The sequence below is a fragment of the Silurus aristotelis genome (assembly GCF_946808225.1).
Source record: "Silurus aristotelis genome assembly, chromosome: 20".
NCBI classification, from domain to species: Eukaryota; Metazoa; Chordata; class Actinopteri; order Siluriformes; family Siluridae; genus Silurus; species Silurus aristotelis.
In genome coordinates this window covers 9,107,351-9,123,174 of record NC_139593.1, presented here as the reverse complement: position 1 = coordinate 9,123,174, position 15,824 = coordinate 9,107,351, and the positions used below count along the sequence as shown (strand labels likewise).

The window sequence follows — 15,824 nt, the reverse complement described above, 5'->3', positions numbered from 1 at the left end:
AACCGCGTCACGAGCAGTCCGCTGATTGGACAAAATACATTGCTTGGTGCTTGATGAGCCAATCAGCGTGTAGAGGGCGGGCTCATTCGGATTAGGACGCTTTTATGATTTACACTGACACCTACTGTTCAGGCGAGTAATTCCACCCAGTGCACAGCCACTTTATGGACTGAATAGATAGATACAACTTTACTGTCATTGCACAGTGAAGGTACACAGCCACGAAATGCAGTTTCATGCAAATGCATCTTGGACTTTGGAATTCGGAAATCTTATCTTTTGCACGGCCTCACTTTACACACCCTGCACAAATGATAAAGCTTTCTTTATTTTTAGTTCATACTTTATTATTTCATTTCCCTACCTTTTGTAGCACCAGCACACCATGACAAATTTGACATGACAATTTTCATTATAATATATTATATACATATTTTTAATTTATGTTCCATGCAGGAGATGCAACCTGAAGGAGATTGGAGACTGCAAGGTGTTGGCGGGGGACAGTGTAGCTAGACAGCATCGGATGGTGGTCTGTAGGGTGGTTTTGCAGGTGAAGAAGAAGAAGAGGAGGAGAGTGAAGACTGAAATTAGAATTCGATGGTGGAAACTGAAGGAGGAAGACTGTAGTGTGAGATTCAGGAAAGAGGTCAGAGAGGGGCTCGGTGGTGGTGAAGAGGTGCTGGATGATTGGGCAACTACTGCAGAAGTGATAAGGGAGACAGCTAGAAAGGTACTTGGTATGACATCTGGAAATAGAAAGGAAGACAAAAAGATGTGGTGGTGGAATGAGGAAGTGCAGGACAGCATAAGGAGAAAGAGGTTGGCAAAACAGAATTGGGATTGGCAGAGTGATGAGAAAATTAGGCAGGAGTACAAGGAGATGCGACAGCAGATAAAGAGGGATGTGGCGAAAGCAAAGGTAAAGGCATATGAGGAGCTGTATGAGAAGTTGGACACTAAGGAAGGAGAGAAGGATTTATAGCAATTGGCCAGGCAGAGGGACCGAGCTGGGAAGGATGTGCTGCAAGTTAGAGCAATAAAGGATGGAGATGGAAATGTGTTGACTAGTGAGGAGAGTGTGTTGAGAAGATGGAGGGAGTATTTTGAGCAGCTGATGAATGAGGAAAATGAGAAAGAGATAAGGTTGAAATGTAGAGATGGTGAAGCAGGAAGTGGATAGGATTAGTAAGGAGGAAGTGAGAGCAGCTATTAAGAGGATGAAGAGTGGAAAGTCGGTTGGACCAGATGACATACCGGTAGAAGCATGGAGATGTTTAGAAGAGATGGCAATGGAGGTTTTAACCAGATTGTTTAACAAGATTCTGGAAGGTGAGAGGATGCCTGAGGAATGGAGAAGGAGTGTGCTGGTACCGATCTTTAAGAATAAGGGAGATGTACAGACCTGCAGTAACTACAGGGGAATTTAGTTGATGAGTCACACCATGAAGTTATGGGAAGGAGTAGTGGAAGTCAGGCTGAGAGAAGAGGTGACCATCTGTGAGCAACAGTATGGTTTCATGCCGAGGAAGAGCACCACAGATGCATTATTTGCTTTGAGAATGTTGATGGAGAAGTTTAGAGAAGGTCAGAAGGAGTTGAATTGTGTGTTTGTGGATTTAGAGAAAGCGTACGACAGAGTGCCCGAGACAGGAGTTGTCGTATTGTATGAGGAAGTCAGGTGTGTCAGAGAAGTATGTGAGGGTGGTGCATGACATGTATTAGGACAGTGTGACGGCAGTGAAGTGTGCAGTAGGTACGACAGACTGGTTCATGGTGAAGGTTTTTGCAGTGGTAATGGACAGGTCGATGGACGAGGTCAGACAGGAGTCTCCGTGGACTATGATGTTTGCGGATGATATTGTGATTTGTGGTAAGAGTAGTGAGCAGGTTGAGAAGAGCCTGGAGAGGTGGAGGTACGCGCTGGAGAGAAGGGGAATAAAAGTCAGTAGGAGTAAGACGTACATGTGTGTGAATGAGAGGGAGGGCAGTGGAGGGGTGTCGTTGCAGGGAGAAGAGGTGGAGAAGGTGGTGGAGTTTAGTTACCTTAGAAATATTGCTAAAATTAGAAATATGATGTCGTTACAGGATGCAGAAAAACTAGTTCATGCTTTTGTTACTTCTAGATTAGACTACTGTAACGCTTTACTGTCTGGGTGTGCGAGTAGGTGCATAAATAAGCTTCAGTTAGTTCAGAATGCAGCAGCAAGAGTCCTCACTAGATCTAGGAAATATGACCACATCACCCCTGTATTAATCAGTCTACACTGGCTCCCAATCAAATCTCGCATTGATTATAAAATTTTACTACTGACATATAAAGCACTTAATGGTCTCGCACCACCGTATCTGAGTGAACTTCTGTACCAGTATGATCCTCCACGCCTACTTAGATCAAAAGGTGCAGGCTATCTGTTGGTTCCTCCAATAATGAAGATTACAGCAGGGGGCAGATCTTTCTCTTATAAAGCCCCGCAGTTATGGAACAGCCTTCCTATCAGTGTTCGGGACTCAGACACAGTCTCAGTGTTCAAGTCGAGGTTGAAAACATATTTATTCAGTCAAGCCTTTAATCAGTAGATTTTTTCTCAGGTAAAGGCTCAGATCTGGAGGGAACATTGATATAGAGTGTTTGGTGAACTGGGATATTTGTACGCTGTCGTCCCCTCACATTCACGTGTTCACTCAGGTTTGTTGATGGTGGTGTGGTGGGCCGTCTCTTATCCCAGAGATCCCTCATGTCTGTGTTGCCTTCTGGTTCTCCCTTTTAGTTATGCTGCTATAGCGAGTCTTGCCGGAGTCCAAACTGCACAGTGACTTTAACTCTCATGCAACAATAGGTACACTTAATAATCCATATCCTTCTCTTCCTGTCACCCTCTTCTCTCTCTCTCTCTCTCTCTCTCTCTCTCTCTCTCTCTCTCTCTCTCTCTCTCTCTCGGTCGAGTTAAACATGCTCCTGAGGCTCCAGTGACCACTGTTCCTGCCCCTCTCCCCCCCGTGGATCTTCCCACTTCATCCAGGCCTGCCTGGATTGGATGTCAACAGTCTCCTACACTGATGTCAACAGTCTCCTACACTGATTTAGAAATACACTTCGCTTTTGATCATCATCACTGCACCCCGCAACATTGTATACCCGCCACAAATGGACATTCGGTGTAACCCAGATGAGGATGGGTTCCCTCTTGAGTCTGGTTCCTCTCAAGGTTTCTTTCTTATGCCATCTCGGGGAGTTTTTCCTTGCCACAGTCGCCAGTCGCCACCGGCTTGCTCATCAGGGACAAACTTACTCATAAAGAACATATTCATTTTTAATCACCGCATTATCTGTGTAAAGCTGCTTTGAGACAATGTTCATTGTTAAAAGCGCTATACAAATAAAAATGAATTGAATTGAATTGAAGTTACCTGGTGTCAACAGTGCAAAGTAATGGAGAGTGTGTTAGAGAAGTGAAGAAAAGAGTGCAGGCAGGGTGGAGTGGGTGGAGAAGAGCGATAGCAGGAATGATTTGTGATAGAAGAGTATCTGTGAGAGTGAAAGGGAAAGTTTATAGGACTGTGGTGAGACCTGCGATGTTGTATGGATTAGAGACAGTGGCATTGAATAAAAGGCAGGAGGTGGAGCTGGAGGTAGCAGAGCTGAAGATGTTAACGTTTTCGTTGGGAGTGACGACGATGGACAGGATTAGAAATGAGTTTATTAGAGGGACAGCACGTGTAGGACATTTTGGAGACAAGGTTAAGGAGATGAGATTGAGATGGTTTGGACATGTGCAGAGGAGGGACATGGGGTATATCAGTAGGAGAATACTGAGGATGGAACTACCAGGAAGGACAAAAAGAGGAAGACCAAGAAGGAGGTTCATGGATGTGGTGAAGGAAGACATGCAGATAGTTAGTGTGACAGAGGCAGATGTAGAGGACAGGGGGGGTGTGTGGAGATGGATGATCCGCTGTGGCGCCCCCTAATGGGAGCAGCTGAAAGAATAAAAATTATAATATATAAATTTAATTATATATATATTAGGGCTGTCATAATCGGAATCAGAATCAGACAACTGAGCAACCATGAGGTTAAGGGGCCTTGGCAGCTTGGTGTGTCTGGGATTTGAACTCATGATTTCGGATGATTTCGTATTTCGGATCCAAAATCCAATGCCTTAACCAATAAGCTACAGCCCTTGTCTTTCTCTCTTTCTTCATTTTTATCTTTATTTATATCTTCTTCACATTCTATATTTTCTGCCTTTATTTCTTTTTTTTTACTTTATTTCTTCCTGCTTCCCTTTTTTTTTAACTTGACAAACATCCAGAGTTTATACTCATACACACTGCCACCTTAATGCCATTCACTTAATTCAAGACAATTTATAGACCATTACAAGGACGTAAACAATAACAAACATGTTGTGATGATTCTGCACATGTCTGAGCCTAAAGCATTTCCTGTGGGGCCATTTTAAAGCATGGATCTGTCAAAACAGAACTACCAAAACATACTTTTAAACAAAACAGTTAAGGTATTTATAATAGCTAAAAATAGATGATAACCGTTAAAGCGTCACACGCTGTTAAAAAACTTCTGTTTAGTTCATTGCTATGGTCACTATGGTCAGGTTTTTAGTAGTGATTGGAAGGTAAGATAATTTAAGTGAGTTGGTTCTTTGAATTCTTGTTCATCAAAATTAACGATATATTTTTTTTTAGACATTTAGGTTATTTCGTTCCTATAATCCTTCAATCACCTTCATAGTGTTCATGGGAGTCACGTGACAAAAGAACGAATGACTCAGACCAGAGGACTTATGAGCTAATCACATTTGTGTGTGTGTGAATCCAGTCCCTTAATAGTCATATGGTTGAATGTGAAAATGCTTCCCGAATGCTTACAATTTTTCAGTTGGCAGGAAGGTTGAGTGTGTGTGTGTGTGTGTGTGTGTGTGTGTGTGAGTGAGAGAGAGATCGGCCACAATGCTGGTGGTTTGCAGATGCAGCATGTGGTGTATATGTCCATGATGGAGCGAAGAGAGGCTCCAATGAAGTTGAGCCACCCTCATCATCCGCTGTAGGGTCTAGCAATTCTAAAAGACACAATTCCCAAACCAGGCAGTGAAGCAGCTCCTCGGGATGCTTTCAATGGTCCCTCTGTAGAACGTTGTGAGGATCGGTGGTGAGAGCTGTGTCTTTCGCAGCTTTCTAAAAAAAAGTAGAGGTGCTGCTGGACTAGGGTTCTTGGACAGGTAAACACCAAGGAACATTTCTAAATTTAAAGGATTGCAGTACTTATCTGGACAATACAGGGCAGCATTTGATTATTAAAAGAGTCCTAAAAGATTTAAAAGTAAAAAAAAAAAAAAAAAAAAAAAAAAAAAGGAAAACATCAGTATGAATGACGTAAATTGAAAAGAAAAATATTTTATTCAATAAAATATAGGAGCTAATGTTTGACAAGGCATTTTTTTATTTAATCAGAAAAAGTTGTAAAACATACAACTCTACAGTGCTACTAAATTACCACTAGGAGTCAGTATTTCCTATGTAATAGTTCCGCGCGGTTCTCGGTACTTTAATAAATAATGTCTGTTTAATGAAATGATGCAATAAAGAAAATCTCACGGTTCTAATAGCAGTCAGTCTTTACAACGTAGTAAATGATAGGTAGGTTTAAATTATGAAATTTTATTAGTTTGTTATAGCAGCACATCCACTGCCACATTAACAAAAAAATTTGTATTGTATTAATCTTAACATCAAAATAAAAATAACTGAAATGTGGTGGAAAATCAATCAACATCTGTGGCTTTTCAATGAGGATTATAAATGTTAAATCTCCAAATGACCATCCACAAGAAATAATATTCCTACTGAAAATAGTGTCCAGTTGTCCAGATTTCATCCGTAGCCACACAAAGACAGATGAGTAAAGAGCTAAAGCTGAATTACTGTTTATTACTGAGTCTGAATGATGTATTTTTAAATAATAATTTACAGAAAATATCGACAGTGGCTGTACAATACTTCAGTGAGGAATATTGGTGAACACATTAAATTAAACTTTTGCTCCAACCCCATATTATTGCAATAATAATAAAAATAATAACAGAACACTGTTTTGTGTTATACAGTAAACAGCACCAAATCCAACATCATCTTTTTAGAATAATAACACAACCAGTGTTTCATCACTTTGAATCAAACATTCAATGGCATTTGTCTTTTAAAGGGATAGTTTGTTGAAACATCATCTTCTGAAAAACATTTGCTCTCTGAAATTTTCTTACTTTTTTATTGTATATATTACATACAATATATGGACAAAAATTTTGGGACATCCGACTTTTCCAACCGTGGTTTTTTTCACCAAACCGTTATCACAAAGTTAGAGGCACACAATTGTACAGGGTGCCTTCGGATGCAATGGCATTAAGTTTTCCCTTCACTTGGAACTAGGAAACCCAGACTTGTTTCAGTAGGTCAGTGCCCCTGTGCACAAATCCAGCTCAATGAAGATATGCTTTACATGGGTTGGAGTGAAAGATCTCCTGCTATAGAGCTCTGACCTGAAGTCCTATTGAACACCTTCGGGATAAATTGGCATGCTGACTGCACCCCAGGCCTCCTGAGCCTGACTTTACTAACACTCTTGTGGCTGAATCTAGAAATCACCACAAGCACACTCCAAAATATAGTGGAACAACTTCTCAAAAAAAGTGTATATTATATATATTATACCAGTAAAAGAGGAGTAAGTGTGGAATTTGATGTTTAAAAAGCCAATCTTATGGCTAAACTTATGTCTATATAATGTTAATCTCACCCAAAATCCTTTGCACGAATACACATGCATAAAATAATAAATCGTATAAATCAGCAATACTAAAATTTGGCTGATCCAATTAAAAAAATTCCATTAAATATATTTGACATTTCAGAAGAATCAGACGTGTGTCAGGGATTCACCCTGCCACGCCCCCCTCTGTAGCTGTCAGGGATTCACCCTGCCACGCCCCCCTCTGTAGCTGTCAGGGATTCACCCTGCCACGCCCCCGTCTGTAGCTGTCAGAGATTCACCCTGCCACGCCCCCCTCGATAGCAGTCACGCTGCTTCCCAAGATTACCGACAGCTGTGGCTCATGAAAGATCAGACTACATAAACTCACTTTCTTGAGTCACAGGCTGTCGGTCGTTGTATTGTCATGCAGGTAAATCGCGTGGCTGCTCAAACGCCGGGATTCACCGCTGGCTATTTCTCCGAACTCCATTTCCTTATTGAAGTACTCATTGCCGAAAGCTTTACTTGCATTGGGATTAGGCGTTTGACATTCGCGCTCGTAGTGGATACTTCGTTACGAGCGGATGTCTGGGTTTGCTTTTGTTTTCATTGGTGTATGAGTGTTTTGTTTTTTGCACCTCAATAAAGAACATGATTGGACTTTATCTGCTTCCGCGTCTGCAGCCTGACAACGTGGTTGAGGAGGATGTTTAAAGCAAAGATTTAATGATAGCTAGTCTTCTTTAGTTGCTCCTGTGCAAAATTGGAGGACACAAACAACGACAACAACAAAAAAAATAATCTCGGGTGATCGACTCGATTCGTGTGAATGGAAAATGGTGTAAATAATGGCTGTATAATTCACAATTCTAACTAAATCATTATTAATTTAGAATAAATGATAACATTGTAATTATTAACTGTGATTCTAAGAATCTGGTTATGTCACATCAACAACTGTAAGTCAAATTGAATAAAGAATATCATAATGTATGAAATTAAGAGCTTATACATTACTTTGAATGTTTCGCAAAAATGTTGAGTCTGGGACTGTTTGGTAGCAAATCATATACAATCAAAAAGTATACAATCTTTCCATAAGCCATGAGGTTCATGTAGCAAACAATAAGAGAAGTCAATCAAATCCCCCAAAGTCGCTTCCATATATATATATACAGTGGGTACGGAAAGTATTCAGACCCCCTTAAATTTTTCACTCTTTTTTATTTTGCAGCCATTTGCTAAAATCATTTAAGTTCATTTCTTTTCCTCATGAATGTACACACAGCTCCCCATATTGACAGAAAAACACAGAATTGTTGACACTGTTGCAGATTTATTAAAAAAGAAAAACTGAAATATCACATGGTCCTAAGTATTCAGACCCTTTGCTCAGTATTTAGTAGAAGCCCCCTTTTGATCTAATACAGCCAGGAGTCTTTTTGGGAGGGCTGCAACAAGTTTTTCACACCTGGATTCAGGGATCCTCTGCCATTCCTCCTTGCAGATCTTTTCCAGTTCTGTCAAGTTGGACGGTAAACGTTGGTGGACAGCTATTTTTAGGTCTCTCCAGAGATGCTCAATCGGGTTTAAGTCAGGGCTCTGGCTGGGCCATTCAAGAACAGTCACGGAGTTGTTGTGAAGCCACTCCATCGTTATTTTAGCTGTGTGCTTAGGGTCATTGTCTTGTTGGAAGGTAAACCTTCAGCCCAGTCTGAGGTCCAGAGCACTCTGGAGAAGGTTTTCGTCCAGGATATCCCTGTGCTTGGCCGCATTCATCTTTTCCTTGATTGCAACCAGTCGTCCTGTCCCTGCAGCTGAAAAACACCCCCACAGCATGATGCTGCCACCACCATGCTTCATTGTTGAGACTATACTGGACAGGTGATGAGCAGTGCCTGGTTTTCTCCACACATACCGCTTAGAATTAAGGCCAAAAAGTTCTATCTTGGTCTCATCAGACCAGAGAATCTTATTTCTCACCATCTTGGAGAACTCCATGCGGGTTTTCATGTGTCCTGCACTGAGGAGAGGCTTCCGTCGGGCCACTCTGCTATAAAGCCCCACTGGTGAAGGGCTGCAGTGATGGTTGACTTTCTACAACTTTCTCCCATCTCCCGACTGCATCTCTGGAGCTCAGCCACAGTGATCTTTGGGTTCTTCTTTATCTCTCTCACCAAGGCTCTTCTCCCCCGATAGCTCAGTTTGGCCGGACGGCCAGCTCTAGGAATGGTTCTGGTTGTCCCAAACATCTTCCATTTGAGGATTATGGAGGCCACTGTGCTCTTAGGAACCTTAAGTGCAGCAAAAAAATTTTTGGAACCTTGGCCAGATCTGTGCCTTGCCACAATTCTGTCTCTGAGCTCTTCAGGCAGTTCCTTTGACCTTAATGATTCTCATTTGCTCTGACATGCATTGTGATCTGTAAGGTCTTATATAAACATGTGTGTGGCTTTCCCAATCAAGTCCAATCAGTATAATCAAAAATTTCTGGACTCAAATGAAGGTGTAGAACCATCTCAAGGATGATCAGAAGAAATGGAGAGCACCTGAGTTAAATATTTGAGTGTCACAGCAAAGGGTCTGAATACTTAGGACCATGTGATATTTCAGTTTTTCTTTTTTAATAAATCTGCAAAAAGGTCAACAATTCTGTGTTTTTCTGTCAGTATGGGGAGCTGTGTGTACATTCATGAGGAAAAGAAATGAACTTAAATGATTTTAGCAAATGGCTGCAATATAACAAAAAGTGAAAAATTTAAGGGGGTCTGAATACTTTCCGTACCCACTGTATATATATAGTCAAATCTTCATATACAACATCTAACTAGCATTACATTTACTCTGCTGTAGCTTTTATGCTGAAATCTTTGGGAATTGCAAGTTTGGGAATAAAATAGTTTCCTTGTTGTGGCACAACAAGAGAATGTTTACAGTCAATCGATGGTGAGCATTCGACAGCCATGTCTGGCTAACAAAAGGAGCAAGAATTGGCCATGTTTGTAGGTGAAAGGTCACTCAGTCCTCCCTGTAACCAGAGTGACTAGCTAATAGTGGGAATGTGCAAGGTAATGTATTCATAAGTGGGCAGATAACGTTTTTCTCCAAGTCACTTACTATGTACTGTGATGTATTTGATTACCTGGGACTTACACCCCCCCCTTTTAGCTTGATTTTAAAATATTTTTTTAATATAAATATAGGAGTAGAAAAGAAATACTCTGAATGATAAAAACGTACCCCTTTTTTTAATTATACAACATGGGAGTTATTTTTTTCCCGTTTATACACATACCAAACTACACATTTTCCTCTCTCAGAAAATTTTTTATGGTTGATGGCACTACTCTAGAGACCAGGAATGGTAAGATGTAGTACCCTATTTTTTTGATGGTAGAAAACTTGAAGTCATTCTATCTCTGAATCGGATGTCAGGTGATGTTGAAATCCATATTATATATTATCTATATTTAGCCCCCTGCCCAAAACTAAGAAATATAGCGAACAGAAATTGTGCAAATACATTTTTTTTGCTAGATTATTCCTCCAGATGTAAAGTTTCATGAATGTAAAATTCTTCAAACACCACATCAGTCCAAAACTAAGTCTAAATATAAGTCTTTTAGGTCTTTTCCTTTTAAGACTCTTTCCTCACATTGCGTTTACATCATGGCCACTACGTGGACTTATTAACATGAATGTGCAGTGCTGGAGGTTGTAGAGGGATGACGAAGCCAGGAAACACGAGCCCTGAGATAACACTGCACAATTCTCCACCGGCAGAAAGCAGTAGCAGCAAATCCAGCAGCTCTTCATTACCCAGTTACAGAGCAGCGTGAGAGGAAGCGACACCCCAAGCTCCTGAGAGTACTTTACTTTTCCAGTCGTCCAACATGATGTCTGTGCGTCGTGTATTGCAGTCGCTGCTGCTCAGTTTCCGTCTCCTCCGCCCTCTGATGCTAAGCCTCAGTGCTGGAGCAGGAAATTGGTGGCCATGTTGATGTCGTTGTTGGATGCTCTGAGAGCTTCCTGAGCATCCACTCTGGAGAAACCCATTTCCATCAGCCTCACCACCTGGACACCAAGAGTATTAAAGCAGAGTTTATATTTGAATAAAAGCTATAGGACTTTTCCAAGACCTTCAAAACACCACACCACCAGAATTCCCCTCAATTTCTTTTTTGCCTCAAAAATAAACAATTCATACAATTTTTAAATCCAAGATGGCGGCAGAGTGTAGCGTATAAATGGGTACTTAAAGGTCATTTAACTTCCGTATAAAATTAATACAGTACAAAATGGATTTCAACTGCAAGATTTCAGCATTCATTACAGAATCACCTATGACTCAAGACTTCTTTCTCTGAACATCATTTCTTAACAGTCATGGAAAGCATAAGACTTTAAATTCGGAAACCTTAAACAGAATTGTGAAGGTAGTAAGTCTTCTGTGCTTCTTGCATGTCTTCTTTCCCGTCACCATTTAAGTCATAAGTCAAATCAATAACTGCCCCATAGTAAGATGGAAATAAGATTTTGGGGGAAACTCCTCCACATATTTTTCACACCTGCTCAATATACCAGACATAATATACACACTTCAAGCTAAAACATCGTAATATAAACAATAACATAAATATCGTAACTCTAAGGTATGCTACACTTGTGCCTTTCCCCTTTCCCCTGATCCGTATAACCCTGACCGCATATTCTCATTACACCTTTTCTAAAGATGCACAAGCAGTGCAGATGACAGTCCATGTTCCAGGAACTAACATACCATAGAGCTAATATGCATAGCAGTTCATCAACCAGACAGGATGTTTTGTTAGTGTTATGATACTTATAGATTCATCACCAAGACCACTAATCATTTTTACTATCTTTCTGAGAATGTGTCGTAGGTCGGTGGCTTTCTGAGAAGTGGAAGAAATACAGTGAGTGAATTTGAACCTAATAGTAAAAACAAAATCAAAACATTACAACTGTCAGTAATCTCAGGGGGACTTGCCCAAGTAGCCCAATTACCCAAACACTGGTCAATACTTTTGTACTCTGGGATAAAGCAATGTATTATGTATAATTATTTGTAAGATAACCGTTATTTGTTAAGTTTTGTTTTTTTCTTAAAAAAAAAAAAAAAAACAACAATAAAAAATATGCCATACAGCTTCAGAACATGAAGTCTGCCTGAATACTCAATTCTGATTGGCTAGAAGGTGGTAGTAGGGAGTAGATATTTCCAATCAGTTTAATCACTGTTCTAAATGAATGCACTGCCTAATAAGTTAATCAGCTAAACTGATGATTACGTTACTGAGCTAAACTGATTATTTCTACATTCGATGTAACTGGTGAATATAGCAATTTAGATAATAGACGTGAGGTAAAATTATATATATAAATACATACACCACTCACATTTCATCAACCATTTTATTATGTTCTCAAGGGATATATTTTATAGTCAATGTGCAGCTTGTATAGCAGTATTGATTTACTGTCCTCTGAAAATAACTCAACATACAGCCATTACTGTATAACAAAAGTGAGTGCACCTGTAGTGTCCAAAGTGTCAATATTTTGTGTGAGCACCATTGTTATGTATCACTGCCTTAATCCTCCTGGGCATGGAATTCACCAGAGCTGCACAGGTTGTTGCTGGGATCCTTCATAATGACATCGTGGAGCACGGATGTTAAACACATGCCGCTTCTACACCTTCCGCTTGAGGATCCCCACAGGTCCTCAATAGGGTTTAGGTCTGGAGACATAATTGGCGACTCCATCACCTTCAGCAAGGCAGTTGTCATCTTGGTGGTGTGTTTGGGGTCATTATTATGTTGGAAAACCGCCATTCGTCCCAGTTTCTGAAGAAAGGATATCATGTTCTGCTTTAGAATGTCACAGAACATGTTGGAATTCATGTTCCTCTCAATGAACTGCAGCTCCCCAGAACCAGCAGCACTCATGCAGCCCAAGACCATGATGCTACCACCACCATGCTTGACTATAGGCAAGACACAATTTTCTTGGTTCTCCTCACCAGGGCATCACCACACATGCTGGACATCATCTAAGCCAAACAAGTTTTTCTTATTTTTATTAGACCACAGGACATGGTTCCAGTAATTCATGCTTTTGGACAAGTTGTCTTCAGAAAACTGTTTGAGGGCTTGCAGTGTGCGGAGTACGGTCTGAGAACTGACAAGCAGGCCTTCTGCTTCTACAACCTCTAAAGCAATGCTTTCAGCACTCATGTTTTTTAAAGCAGCTTCTCCAACAACTTCTTTGATGGACCCTTGCGAGGTCTGTTCCGAATGGAACCCGTCTTGCAAAACCTCTGTATGACCCTGAACACTGTACTGTAACTCAGTTTCAGGGTGTTACCGTTCTTCTTATATCCTAGGCATCTTTGTGGAGAGCAACAATTTTAATTCTCAAATCCTCAGACAGTCTTTACCATGAGGTGCCATGTTGAACATCTAGTAGACAGTATGAGAGAATTGTAATCAAAGCAGTACATTTTACTGCAATTATACAAGATACACAACATTTTATGGTCCTATCAAGCAGACAAAAACATGAACATGATGAATAGGGCATATTGACATGGGTAATTGACATACAGCTGTTATTTTTTGGGGTGTACTCACTGATGTTGACAGATATTTTGACAATAATGGCTGTATGTTGAGTTATTTTGTTGAGGACAGTTAATCTGTACTGCTATACAAGCTGCACACTGACTACTCTAAAACATATCCAAGTTTCATTCCTATAGTATTGTCCCTTTAGAAGCATAAAACAGGGACAGTCGACATCTAGAATTAGAAATTCTAGATGTCGACTGTCCCCTTTTATACCATAATTCATCTAAATTGTCAAATCATGTGAAATTGTTTCTTAAAAAAAAGTATGCTATGGTGAAATCTTCCATTACAAGAAAAATGTATGAAAGGACTCACCAGCTTCAGTATTTGTAATAGCTATTACACTTTTTTCACCACCTTCAAGGTTTTTAGAGACTGATGAATTTATCTCTATAATATAAACTTTCTTTCGGCTTCTCCCATTAGGGGTCGCCACAGCGGATCATCCACATGTTCGATTTGGCACGTTTTTATGCTGGATGCCATTCCTAATGCAACCCTCCCCATTTATCCGGGCTTGGGACCGGCACTAAGAGTGGCTGGGGGTGGTTCCCTGACCGGGGATCGAACCCGGCCCGCAGCGGTGAGAGCGCCGCATCCTAACCACTAGACCACCTGAGATGAGATGAATTTGTAACATAATAACTACAAGAGAACAAATAAAAGAAGGGTTGGTGAAGAAAGAACCCTACCTATGAAGTACAGGAAAACAAGTGCTAACCTCTCCTGCAGACATTTCATAACATGAAAAGTAACAAAAAATAATAAAAAAATGAAATGTGAGGGGGTATAAGTGAAATGGACATGGACCTAGGATACATTATTCCTCATACATGTGGTAGAGTAACCTTTAGGATCTGTGTATACAAGATAAGATGCTGTTGTAATTTTGATTCTAATGCAGGTGCTTATTTTTTTCATTCTTTCTAGTGTAAATTAGTGATGGTTTATGATATCAGTTGGAAAGTTTGATGGTTGTTGCGTAAAGTAGTGTAACAGTTCATGATATTTAGGTGCCTGCAAGGTGATCTATGATTTCAAAACACTGTCAAGTCTTCCCCTTTTTCCACAACTGACTCTACCTCTTTCTTCTGAACTCAAATGATTGTGTCTTAACAGGAAATTGGGCAGAGCTGATGTACAAGTTAATTTATAACTAAGCAAGACCAATATGAGGAAAATTAGAATGCTCCACTTCATGGCAAAATGGTCTATGTAAAGATCTGAAAGTAGCCAAAAATGACAAATAGCATAATAGTTTACTGTCTGTCCTCGTGACTTTGTCTGTGTTTGTCTCCTGACCTGTTCCTCAACCACTGGTGTGTCTGCTGAGTGTGGCTGCATGTGAGTCACGTTCTGGCCTCTGTGTCGCAAACCCGGAAAGAATCGGTTGAAGAGTCCACCCTGCTGTGGAAGAAAGCAGGTAAAAAAAAAAAAAGTACAAACACGTAGTACAAACTGCAAAAAGGCTTCAACAGAATGACACCTGATTACAACTCATATTGTGTTGGATGTCTGTTGCAAGCACTAATATTTCCTTCCTTTTTTTTACAGAGCACCAATAGGAAGTATCATATGAGTTGTTTTGTGGTACTTATCACAAGTTTTAGAAAAGTGATCTCAGCATTAAAAAGAGAAATAAGAGGAGAATTAAGGTCAAAAGTTTCAGGTTGCTAGAAATACTAGATGCAAGACCCCTAATTCCTTTACTCTGTGTCTGGATTAGATTTTGTGCAATGCAATGCAAAAATCTCAAGATCTCAGGGTGATCTGGTGGACTTGCGGCATGTTTGTGCTTGACAGACTTGTTAGAGTATTTCAGAAATCCTGGGATTTTAACACTAATGTGTCCAGATTTTACACAGATTGTTGCAAGAAACATTCAGAAAAAGTCAGTTCTGCAGGTGGAAATGCATTTGAGAATGTTGATGAGTTGAGAGCTTTCAGAGGAGAAAAAAAATACCGTTTTTTTAGCCAACAAGAAGCCTCTAGTGATTTAAATAAGCACTCTTTATAAACGCGGTAAGTGTAAAAGCAGCTCAGAATGCTTAACCTACAAATGGGCCACATCAGGAGAAAATCATGTCGAGTTTTACTCATGTCAACCAAAAGCAGGAATCTAATGTTATCATGAAAACAGACTCACTGCAGATATCTGAAGATTATATCAACTGAAGATGAATAATAACATGAAGAATTAGGTGTACGTTCCTATTAATAGTTGATGTTCAGTATTCCTTTTCCACATCCAACAGCAATTAAACAACTACACCAAAATAGAGACAATATTTTACATGAACTAAATGTCTACCTCTCAGCTCATCCTGAGCACATACACTATATTGCAAAAAGTATTGGGTCTCCTCACTTTTCCTGCTATATGTGGTTCTTTTCCA

General features: G+C 40.1%; 1 protein-coding gene across 4 annotated transcripts in view; it reads right to left on the bottom strand.

The window, feature by feature from the left end:
* Positions 1–10,001: 10,001 nt before the first annotated feature.
* The window catches only part of ubac2 (UBA domain containing 2), a 44,080-nt gene continuing 38,257 nt past the window's right edge, over positions 10,002–15,824 (bottom strand). The window contains exons 8-9 of one of the 4 annotated variants that reach the window (XM_083522979.1): positions 14,731–14,835; positions 10,002–10,849 (exon numbers count right to left, since the gene is read on the bottom strand). In XM_083522979.1, the coding sequence (XP_083379105.1) occupies positions 10,742–10,849; positions 14,731–14,835 (213 nt within the window). In that variant the 3' untranslated portion in view covers positions 10,002–10,741. Of the gene's footprint in view, positions 10,850–12,211; positions 12,646–14,730; positions 14,836–15,824 lie in introns of those variants that run through there. The other 3 variants (XM_083522980.1, XM_083522978.1, XM_083522981.1) reach the window with 3 other exon arrangements.